We start from the raw sequence: 12,107 nt of genomic DNA on the forward strand, positions 1-12,107 counted from the left end.
AAGAGAGGTAAATCTGAATCTAATTCACAGTGACTGTGTAGGGAGTGAATTTGTAATAATCTTTATAATTTATATAAACTACGTAAATAATAAAGTTAAATTGAACTAAAATTTAAAAATAAAAATTTAATATAATACCTCAAAATAGTTAAATGTACTGAAACTATAATAAACAATTCAATGTTATTCAAAGTAATCAAATATTAAGCAAATTTAATAGATATTTAAAATATTTTAATAAGTGTAATTATTGTCATAGATATCATTTTATGATAATTTCATAAATAGCGTAAAGATAATGGTATCTTTTAAATAATTATTTATTTTAGTCGATTACTAATGTCCAAACTACAAATTGAACTGAATTAAAAATTCATGAATCCAATCGAATCTAATCTAATGATACCAAATAATATTCACATCTATTTTCTATATAAAATTCCCTTTTAATATTGATTTAACCTTTTACTTAGAAAAGACTTCCACATTCCACAGATACATGATACCATGGGAATTAAAGCAGCCAGAGTACGTAAAAAGTAGACAGTAGCCATGTACTCCTCTTCATCCCAGGAGCCTAAAAAGCAAGAGAACAAACAAACCATCACGGCATAAAGATCCAAAGACAAATTTCATTTTTCAATTAAGCTGCAAAGAATTAATGTGGTAGCCGTGGCTCTCACATTCTTCATAGAGCACTATGTAGGGCCATCCAAAAGCATATGCTGAATGCCAAAAGAGTACTAGCACATGGCTTGGATCAGTGAATTGGCCTCAAGGAACAGTTGGTCCATGGATGCCGCCTCCTAAAGTTGGTCCTAAATCCATCAAACAACAAGATGACTATCCCCACTTCATTGCATGATAAACTGTCCTTGCGTATTTGTTCTTGTTTGAAAACGCTTTTCTTCTAGCTTGCACTGACCCTGTAAAGGGAATGATGCATGCATGCCTCTCCACAGCATGAATCTTACAGTCTATTTTTCACCTGGCTACACTGCCTGTCCATTTTTCGTCTTCATCAGGCGTACATGAACAGAGATTCAGACAATAAGGTTCGGACAACAAAAGTGCCCGTCTTATTCTCTGTGGCCAGATGCGCGTAAACAGAGATTTAAGGGGAATGCTGTGCAAGAAAGGAAAGCCACAATACAAGATTGACAGTAATGGTGGCTGATGAGAACTTAATCGAACCCTTCTTTTTTCCTCCATTGGCGATCATAAATTGTGACTATAATGCCTAGGGCCTTGAAGGTTCGCGATCTACTAAGAATGGTAAGTTAATGATGTTCTCTTATGAATCATGGCAGGGTATGAATGTCACCAAACAAATCAAATGCCAGGGAAAAGAAAATTCTACAAAGACAGGATCATGATCCGTTTAATCTTTATCCAAGTCCAAGGAGTAGATAATTAGTGAATACAAAGTGGGTCTTTTGCTCCATTCCACTTGCATGGGAATTACCTGCTTTTCCTTCAAATTACAGAATCAACCCTATATATCACATACGGGATAGAGAGAGAGAGAGAGAGAGAGATTTGGAATCAACCCTATATATCACATACGTGATACAACATGTGAAAGTGCGAAACAGGATCAGAAGATGCATAATCTAATAATGGACTGAGATCATATTTAACAAATGTATCGAAAAGAATGGCATCAGTATGCAAATAACGATATAAAATCATACTTGGCCGGGTGATATTTTGAAGCCTTTTTTTCTCCCTTCTACGTTTATAAATAAATGATTCAGTGTTACATCACAATTATCAATTTCATCATGTACAGTTTAGCTTTCATTGTCCCATATTCAAAGGATTCCGAAACCTATCATTTCTTGCTTTGAATGTTGCACATTTAATAAATTAGTTTACATGGTGCAATACTACTTTTAAGTATACATCATCGTTAGAAAGGATAGGAAATTGATTGGTGCCAGTAGATGCTTTAAAATGATGAAGTGACCAACATTTAGAGACCAGCACAAACTGAATCCAGCATGCAGAATATATAACATAAGTAATGACCTATGTAAGATAGTCGTGTTTACCATTGATTGACAAATAAAAACGAGAAAACAATACATAATCCACCAAAACTGTGAACTAAATCATGTAAAACTGCCAATTCTTACCATTCCTTCAAAAAATAAGTGAAAATATTAAAAAAATAATACATAAACCTCCATTTGTTCTAAAGTCTTTATGGGACAAATTAGTGTGTGAAGCAGTGTCACTGTTAAATTGAATACTGTTTACATTTCATTTTAGAATGAAGTATAAGGAGTTTATGTATACACTTCTGAAAATATATTTACATATATACACACATATTTGTCCAAACTACAGAAATAAAAAGTAGTTACTCCTTAAACATATTAAACGCATTTGAGCCTCTCCAAATCAAAGTATGTGAATCCCACACAAGAACTTTACAGAATTTTCAATGAACTGCAATATGACATCACTTAAGGAAAAATGTACAGATAAATGGAAGTCGAGTTGCATAAACAATATGATACCTATGTTGGTCAGCAGCAAGGAACACTCTCCACTCCCACGAACTGGCGTGCACAAATTAACATATCAAAAGACTGAAACCATCTGCAACTATTGCAATGCAGGGCAGATGTCATAATCTTAGCTCATCTGGATGATTATCATACCTGAATGCAACTGTACAAACCTTCTGATCTTCTAAGCCACACTCAATTTTCAAATGGTGATTATGATCTCCAGATGAACTCGTTCAATAAAAAAAATGACACGGCAACAGAAGAATCTTCATCTGTAAACTAACTCAAACCCATGTAATGAGAACACTTATGAAGTTAACTAAATCCACCTCAATTGCACTCAACTGGAATTCACAGATGCGTCTCTCCAGCTTGAACTGGATTTATCAATTAGTAATTTTAATAAACATGCCTACTGCTGTACAAAAGCAGTGTTTACTGTATTAATGTCCCTGTTGTTGTTGTTGTGCATGTCTTTTTTTTTTTTTCCCCTTTTCTATTTCATTTTTGGGAGGTGGAGAGGCAGGGTTTTGGTACAAGGAAAGGGAAAAACTTGACGAAGCAGAGTAAAGAGAGCAATCAGACAACTCAAAGCCACCTTCAACCATTAATACAATGTGTCAACAAGTTATCTAGTTTCAAAAGATGTTAGACAGGGTAAGAAGGTTCCACTTCCTAGTGTTTTCCCTTTTTTATGGTGCAAGCCTCCACTTCTAAAGAATATTGATTTTCAGTTTTTCTGTCTTAAGAAGAATCTGGGTATGCTCCTGTTGAAGCTGACAAACACTTTTGTCCTTTGCCATGACAGAAACTAAACCAGCTTCAAATGCTTCTGACCTTATATCAAACTATGAGCTGGTTCTTTCCTTAATCCAATTTCTTTCATAATATGTCTCATATGCTCTGCATCTTTCCATCTCCCCGCAGCAGCATAAATATTAGCCATCAACACATAATTTCCAGTATTACCTGGCTCTAACTTAAAAAGCCACTTTGCAGCCAGTTCTCCTAGTTCAATATTCTCATACATCACACAAGCACCAAGCAATGCACCCCATATAGCATGGTTAGGTTCAAAGGGCATTGTTCTAATTAGCTCATAAGCATCCTTCAACCGACCTGCACGGCCAAGAAGATCGACAATACAAGTGTAATGTTCGAAATTTGGTGTCATTTTGCAAACTTCAAGCATGAATTTGAACAAGTGTAAACCCTCATCCACTAAACCACCATGGCTGCAAGCATGCAAAACAGACGTAAAAGTGATTTCATTTGGTTCAATGCCCAATTGAACCATTTGATAGAAAAGAGAAATAGCAATATTACCGTTTCCATGCATTCCATAGCCTGCTATGATTGCAGTCCAGCAAGTAATGTCCTTGTTCTTTGTGGGAATCCCATTAAATATCTTGTGAGCAAACTCCAAATTTCCACATTTACGGTATATATCAATCAAACCAGTGGCTACTTCTAGTTTAGATACAAACCCTGATCGTATTACGAAACCATGTATGTTCATTGCTTGCTGCAAATCTGCTAGAATGGCATAAGCAGGAAGGAGGCTATTCAAGGTTGCAGTATCAGGCATTACTGATTCCAGTAGCATTTCTTTGAAAAGGTGAATTGCTTCCACTGCCAAACCATTATGAATAGAACCAGATAGAACTGCATTCCAAGGGACTGTTCTTCTTCTTGAAGTTCTTGCAAACACTTGGAGGCTAATTTGAAGGCAATTGCATTTGGCATACATATCAATTAATGCAGTTTCCACAGAAACATCAGATTCAAGTTTTTGTCTTAGAACCCATCCATGCAAGCACCGACCACGCTTCAAAAAGTGCGAACTGGCACATGCTGAAAGAAGAGAAGCCACAGTAACTGAATTGGGCCTTACACCTTCTAATTGCATCAATGGACACAGCATCAATGCTTTTCTTGCATCACCATTTAAAATGTACCCGTTGATCATGGTAGTCCAAGTCACCACGTCCCTCTGCTCCATCTTATCAAAAACTAACTGTCCTTGAATCATATTACCACACTTGACATACATGTCCAACAGTGCATTGCTCACAGATATTTTGCTTCCTAAACCATTCTCTTCCACCAATTTATGAACCTTCATCCCGCAATTCAAATCCCTGAGGCGGCCACAAGCTGGCAAAACTGAAACGATGGTAGCACTGTCTGGCTTCACCCCTGAATCCACCATTTTATTGAATATCTGCAAAGCTTCATCTGCACTCCCATTCTGAAAATATCCACTGATCATAGTGTTCCAAGAAACCACGCCACGCTCCTTCATTGTATCAAAAACCCTTCTGGCCACCTCCTTCTTACCACAATTCATGTACATTGCCAACAGATAATTTCCCACTAGTGTGTACATGTGAACGCCGCTGGTCACCGCCAAACCATGAACCGGGACACCCAAATCAAGCAACGATAAATCGCCGCAGGCCTTAATAACAAAACAATACGTGTACATATCCGGCCTAGAGCACCCCGATGCAAGCATTTGAACAAAGAGCCCGAGCGCCTCGTAGGGTAAACCATTGTGAGCGTAGGCTCTTATCACGGTATTGCATAGTAGTAAACTTGGTTCAGACAATTCATCGAACAGTTTCCGCGCATGGAAAACATGGCCACACGCAGCATAGGCCGTGCAGACGACAGAAACAAGGCGGGCGGATGGATGAGAGGAGAAGAGACCAGTTGTGATAATGCCAGCATGGAGTCGCTTGGTATCCGCCAGACACTTGGCGGCGGCGTAGTGGCGGAATAGCGACTCGCACTGGGCCCTGGTGGCGCTGAGAAGGTTCTTAGCTTTGGACACAACCGGTGATGTGCGGCCATTCATTAATCCCGAAAAACTGCTGCCTGCCGCACCACCTTAGGCTTGGTTTAGCATTTATTAGTTTGTTCCTAAATGCCATGTCAAGTTGACGACGATTGGTCACTAAACAAGTTCAAAAAATTCATAATTTTTATGTAAATTAGATTAAAAATATCTAAAGTTAACCAATAATTACTTTAGGTTGCATAATCACCCTTATTTGCGAGTTTAAATCTGTTGTCCTCATTTTTTATTTTTTTAATTATCTTTTTAATAAAAATAAATCACGTCATCAAATTAATGTATATCACTAAACTGTTATTGACAGAAAATTGTTAATTTAATTATCTCAAACAATGATTAATACACATTATAATAAAAAAAACTATTAATTTAATTATTTTAAACCATAATTAATACATATCACTATTAGTATTTGGTGATGGTATTAATTGAATAAAGTGACTTATTTTTATTAAAAAGACAGTTAAGGAGACACGAAATAAGCAGGTCTGAACCCCTTATTTGCACACTCAATTTACATTTTTGGTATTTTAACTGGGTTAATTCCATGATTTTCAATAAGCTTTTATGACTTTAGTATTATAGCGAGCTCCTCTCAATCTGATAGTCAACAACTCCCATGGGAGTTGCCAATGATTGGATTGAAGGCCATTGGAGTCAATAGTGTAATATTTTTTATGATCTTTGTATATTAATATATTATATATTTATATAGTATGACATATTAATATATAAAAATATTATTAAAAATATCACAACTGTTCAAATAAGTCCTAATAAGTTGATATTTAAATAATCTTGAAAAATTTGAGATTAGAATGTTACATCAACAATTTTACATGCCTAATAAAGGAGAAAAAACAATTACCATGTATTGATTAGTGTTGTACTTCCACATGGGAAAGAAAAGCAGACAAAAGGTCAAGATAGAATAGAACCACGTGGGAATGGTGATTCATTCAACATCGAAGACTCTCTCTATCCACACCACAGAGAGGGAGAGAGAGAGAGAGAGAGAGATATTACAAGTTTATAACATCCCCTTGGCAGAAACAATCAGCCCAAATGTGGAACAAACACACTGTCTTCTTTTTATTCAACAAGAAGCCCCAAACAACCAACAAGTAGAAGAGAAGATTCAGGACTGAAATCAAAACCCATGTTATGGCGCTTCAATTAACAATCTTCGTCGCTTTCCAACTCTTCCTCACTGCAGATCTGGGTTCCATCTTCCCAGGCACTGGAGCAGAGGACACATAACTTCCATCATCATCCTGATCATATCCGCCGGTTAAGTAGCTGTCTTCTCCAGCTCTCAAAATCCTTCTCGGGATTCTCTCAACGTCGCTGATTTCAGGCGACTCTCCTTCCCCGGCCTCTTCATCTTCATCCCCACCAATTTCCTGAACTTCTCTACAGAGATTGCCCGCAAGCTCGTTCTCATCGTCAATGGAACTGGAACCACTCACTTCTTCACTTGAAAGCTCTTGACTAACTGGAGTAAACCTATAGACTGTCCCATTATCTGCAAAGCTCACGGTTTTCTTAACTTTGGCTTGATCCCCACCTTGCCTCTTCAGCAAACCCGCATTTCCTTTTATGGAAATTCTAGGGTTGCCAAGCTCAATCTCAATGCCATCTTCCTCAAAAAACCCATCTTTTTTCTCTACCCGGCTCTTCAGTTTCTCTATCAAATCTCTCTCACCTCCAGCCGGATCCACAAATTTAGCGGCACCAATCTTCTGGCCACTGCAAAATACCCTAGATTTGTTGCCAACCCTGCCGAATTTCACATTCTTCACCACGACACTTGAAACCTTGTTCCTTTCCCCATCAAGAAACTCCAGAAATCGGTTCAAGTCTCTGCTAATCGATCTTTTATGATCCCTAATCATCTGATCACCACCCTGCAAACAAACCCATTTCAGATCTCCAACGAAATAATAAATATACATGAGCATACAAAATAGAACCAGTTGCGTATTTGTTAGGCTCGGATTACACCCAAAAACCAAGAAAAAATAAGATGAAGAAGTTAATATGATTCAACGACCTCAATCTAATCTGTGGTTTGTCTGTAGTTTTTTACGGACAAAAAACACAGAATTAATCAAATCCACTTACACACACTCTGGAAACATTGGTCATCGAGTCTCACACACTCTTGGTACACAAATTCAATCATAGGGCTACATCATAACTGATCGCTGATTAACAACTTCAACTGGATTAAATATCTATTCCCGATTTACAGTAAAATTAGGTTTTAAATAAGAGAGAATGTGTCAATCAGATATGAGTTTAAGGATGTGGTTAACTGATTATTACCTGGATAGAATCGAGCTTGTGAAGCAAGCCCAGAGCTCGCCGGGAGAGCGATCGAGAATAGGGACGGACGTCGTCATAAACTGAGGCCTTGAGAGCATTGAGAGTCGACTTGATGGAAGCGAGATCTTTCAGCTGGCGGAGCTTTCGTGATCTACGAACCAGAAACTCCCTGAAATGGGTCTGGATGGTACGCGCGGCAGCATCACGGAGGGAATAAGGAGAGGAAGAGTTGACAGAAGCCTGGCGCCGGAGGGCGGACTCGAGTGCCGCGATGCGGCGGAGCAGAGAGGAGACGGTGGGTTGGGCCTGAAACTGTTCCTGTCTGTGTTGGTGGTGGGCTGGAGGTGGGTAGAAAGGCGTTTCCTGGTGGTAATGGTGGTGGTGGTGGAAGCTTTGGGAATTGGAAGGTGGGTAGGGTTGGGACGGAGGGTGGCGGAAGTGAGAAGATAAGGATTGGAGAAGTGAGTCGGGTTGTGGACCGTCGCAGCACGTGGTGTAGCAGCAGCAGCAGCTGCAGCTGGCGGTGGCGGGGTGGCAGTGGTGGTGGCGGGCAGCCATCGGAAGGGAATCCGGCGGAGACAGGGACGATGGTGCTCGTGGGTTTTGACGCTACAGGGGGGACATCTGGGATTTGAGCTCAGAGCAAAGTCATTAGATGATGCTGTAAAACCCTAATGTCACCTTTTTTTTATTTTTTTTTAATGTTACCTTTATTTTACTTCTGAGCTGCTGCTTCATGGCATACCTGTGAGCGCACGTGACATATGGCAGCCAAGACAGTCGACAGGGGACACTGGAAATATATATTTTTCTCGATACCATAACTAAAATTTAAAAAATAAAATAAGCTGGGTTCTTAAGTTATTTTTAATTTTTAATTTTTTTAAATAATAAAAACACGTTTTTTATTTTTTTTAAAATAAAAAAATTATAAAAAAACTCAAAATAACAAAAAATTATTTTGAGTGTTTTCATTCAAAACAAATTCTAAACTCAAAACACATTTATTTATTCATATTTTATTATTGTAATGAAAAAAATATTACAAAATTCATTAACTTTTAAATATATATATATTTTTTTAATAATATATTAACATTAAATATTTTTAATTTACTAAATAATTAAATTTATTAAATAAAATATCACTAAAAAATTATTTTCAAAATTTCAAAAAGAACGTGTTTTCTAATTTTCTGTTTTGAGAAAATAATTTTTCAAAATGACATAGAGAACGAGTTTTCAATTTTCTAACAATAGACTGTCAAAATAGAAAATTAAAAATAAATTTTAAATTTTAAATTAAAAAATAAAGACAACGCAACCTTAGCAAATGACCTAAAAATCATAAATTTTGTATTGAAAAATTTTGTCTTGAAAGTTAATTTATGTAAAATAACAAAAAATTAAAAATATAGATTTTGACTCTTTTTTTTTCACAATGCATTCATTTTCTTTTATGGTTTTGAAAATATGATATATTAAATCTTAATTATTATTAAAAAACCAATGCATTAGTTTTAAAAATGTGATATCTTAAATCTTAATTAGCATTGAAAAACTCATACATTAATCTTGCATTAAATTAAAGAAAGTAATTAATTAATTTTAATTATTACGATAAAATAATTTATTATATTATATATTTATTTATAATAAATGTAAATATAAATTAAAACTCCCAAACCGGAGGAAGCATAAGTTTTCCAATGCTAATTAAAAATTCTCTTAAAATTTTTAATTTCTCATATTGATATTTAATTTCTTAATAATAACAAAAATTTAAAAATATGAATTTTGACTTATTTTTATTTCACTATGTGTAATACCCGAGAATTTTCAAATGACTCAAGTGTAATTTACCTTGAATTGTAAGTGAAGTTTTTAAATAAATTCGAGAAATATTTGTATCTAAATAGTCCAAAAAATTGATCGAATCAACTATAAGAAGTGCTTTGGAGCCGAGATATCTAAGGAAAATGATATGATATTGATGAGCATTTCGAGGCAAGATTGATGGTATCGAAAAAAACGGGATCAGAAACAACTTTCAATACAACTATACTTCAGGCTGAAAAATTAAATTGTCAAATGAGATTTCCAAAAAGTCAATAGAGCTATGAGGAGACTTTGATTTGGTATGTAAAACAACCCTTAAGTGGTTTCGGGAGATTTATGATCAAAACGTAAATTTGAGCCTTACTGTAATTTCTTAATTTTATCTGATGGAGGTCGAAATGCGTTTTTTTGAAATCTTTGGGGGATGAAACGAGAAGTTTGGAACTCATGGGTCATAACGAAATTATTGAAAAACTAAAGGCTTCAAGGAAATGGCCAAAATGTAAAAGGAAAAAGTTGATAGGGCCAAAGTAAAAATTTCATAAATATGGCCGTGTGAACATTGCCATGGACAGTGGTTGCCTTTCCCATCATCGATTTCGACCTTGGGAGGCTGCCAAAGGAGTTGCAGGGCTAGGCCTAAGACCATCATGGCCAAACCTTGAATGAAGATCGGCCACAAGGGTGGCCGATTTGATTGAAATTTCGGTCATGAGGTTGCCAAAAAATCAAGCCCATTTTGAGGCAAATCTCAAGCATTTCAAGTCACTTCAAGGTCATTAAATGGCTGAAATGATGAAAGAGGCAAGGGATGTGTTAGGAGTGAATGTTTTGCAGTTTGAGAATAAGTATAATAGAGGTTGAATGTGGTCAAATACTATAATATTTAAACTTAGAAATCTTAGGGTTTTGAGGAATAATTGAAGAAAATGGATAAGAGACTTTTGTTCCCCAAGTCGATAGGAAGATTTTTGGAGAGTACGGTGCATATTTTAAGCTGTTTCAAGGCTTGGCTGGAGTACGAGGCGGTCGCTGGAGCCGGATCTTCAATCGGTCGGTCGGAGGCCTTCCAGATGTGCTTTCAGGCCAAGAAATGCACTGTTGTGATCAACGAGATGTAGGGATCAAGATGGAGGAAGAAGCCAACATCATTGGTGTGGCGGCACCGGATAATATGACTGGCACATAAGCTGTACACGCTAGTCATCACGCGCAACCCACGCGCTTGACCTATGAGGGCGCGTGGCCTATGAGGTATTTATGGAATTTTTTTTATAATTCTTGTAAAAAATATTTTAGGAATTCTGGTGCAATAATATTTGAAAAAATGTTTGAGTAGGTATTTATTTTTTATTTTTCGAAGAGAAAAAGTAGGAAGAAAATATAAAAATATTATGAAAAAATAAATGTTGATATTCATTTGAATAAATATGATGTATAGGGATTGTTAAGGTTCAAAATTTCGTGCTTGTGTGATTATTGAGGCCTGGCATGAAAATCAAGGTAGGACACGCACATCAAGGAAGCCTGAGAGACCAAGTTAAGATGAGTGATTTTTTTTTCGAAAACTTATACACGTTATATTTTTCCTATATTGAGCATGATATTCATGAAGGTTGTCAAATTATTTGTAATTTATGTACATCTTGTCATATCTATACATGTATTATTATACCGACAGTCGTGATTTTTTACATGGCATGATATTATTGGCATATTGATATTTGTGCATGGAATGAGATGTCGCCCTAATAGTGTAGTCATAATTCCCTAAAGGTATTGCTGGAACGACGTATAGGGGTTTCCCGTTGTCTTGTGTGCATGTCGGGATTACTACCTAGAGTTTCATATCGGGCTAGATGGCCAAGGAAGTTACACTAGAGTATTTGTTATTCACGTTTTTGCATCATTCATTCATATATTCATTTTTAAACCCTCACTGAAAGGTTTATCTTCTAATTGGGTTATGCCCCTAGAACATTCAAACGTTCCAATTGGGACTTATAGCTAAGGTAAGGAAATGGTTAAGATGTAACGACATAAGGTGACGTGTCCAATGGAATTGGTAAGTTATTTCAACATTTTGCTTCTTCATGAGTATTCAATATATATTTTAATCATGTTGAGAAACTTATGTTTCATTGACCAATCTTGTTAAATGTAAAAATGTTATGTATTACGAATGATTTTGAAAATCGATCATGTAATACTGTTATGGTTTAATGTTATATTGAAGTGTTTTTTTATTATATATGAGGTACTCAATTGTTCATCCGAGAAATGATTCTTCACGTATTTTGTTTGAGTATATGACGTTATATTATGGTACGATTTTCGTGTTATGATTAAGTTTGAGTACGTATCATATCAAGTTTTGATTATTGTTTCGGCGTCTGTAATGATATGTTAGGAGATTTTATTTGAAGTAAGGTGTTTGAGATGTTAATAAATGTATCGTGTGCATAGAATGTATATTTTTATGTTAAGTCCCAGCATAATGACACGCCCCGAAAAGACGGGTTGTTACACTATGCATTAATTTTCTTTCATGGTTTTGAAAA

General features: G+C 36.1%; 2 protein-coding genes across 2 annotated transcripts; both read right to left on the reverse strand.

The window, feature by feature from the left end:
* Positions 1-471: 471 nt before the first annotated feature.
* Positions 472-5,437, reverse strand: LOC127803093 (pentatricopeptide repeat-containing protein At5g39350). The gene has a single exon (XM_052339126.1). The coding sequence runs from the start codon at positions 5,377-5,379 to the stop codon at positions 3,358-3,360; it is 2,022 nt and encodes a 673-aa protein (XP_052195086.1). The 5' UTR covers positions 5,380-5,437; the 3' UTR covers positions 472-3,357.
* Positions 5,438-6,226: 789 nt separating this feature from the next.
* On the reverse strand, positions 6,227-8,386 carry LOC127803078 (BAG family molecular chaperone regulator 8, chloroplastic). The gene is made up of 2 exons (XM_052339103.1): positions 7,708-8,386; positions 6,227-7,286 (listed from the first exon to the last, which is right to left on the reverse strand). The coding sequence occupies exons 1-2, from the start codon at positions 8,263-8,265 to the stop codon at positions 6,552-6,554; spliced, it is 1,293 nt and encodes a 430-aa protein (XP_052195063.1). The 5' UTR covers positions 8,266-8,386; the 3' UTR covers positions 6,227-6,551.
* Positions 8,387-12,107: the final 3,721 nt, after the last annotated feature.

This window comes from Diospyros lotus, chromosome 6, assembly GCF_014633365.1.
Source record: "Diospyros lotus cultivar Yz01 chromosome 6, ASM1463336v1, whole genome shotgun sequence".
Classification (NCBI taxonomy): domain Eukaryota; kingdom Viridiplantae; phylum Streptophyta; class Magnoliopsida; order Ericales; family Ebenaceae; genus Diospyros; species Diospyros lotus.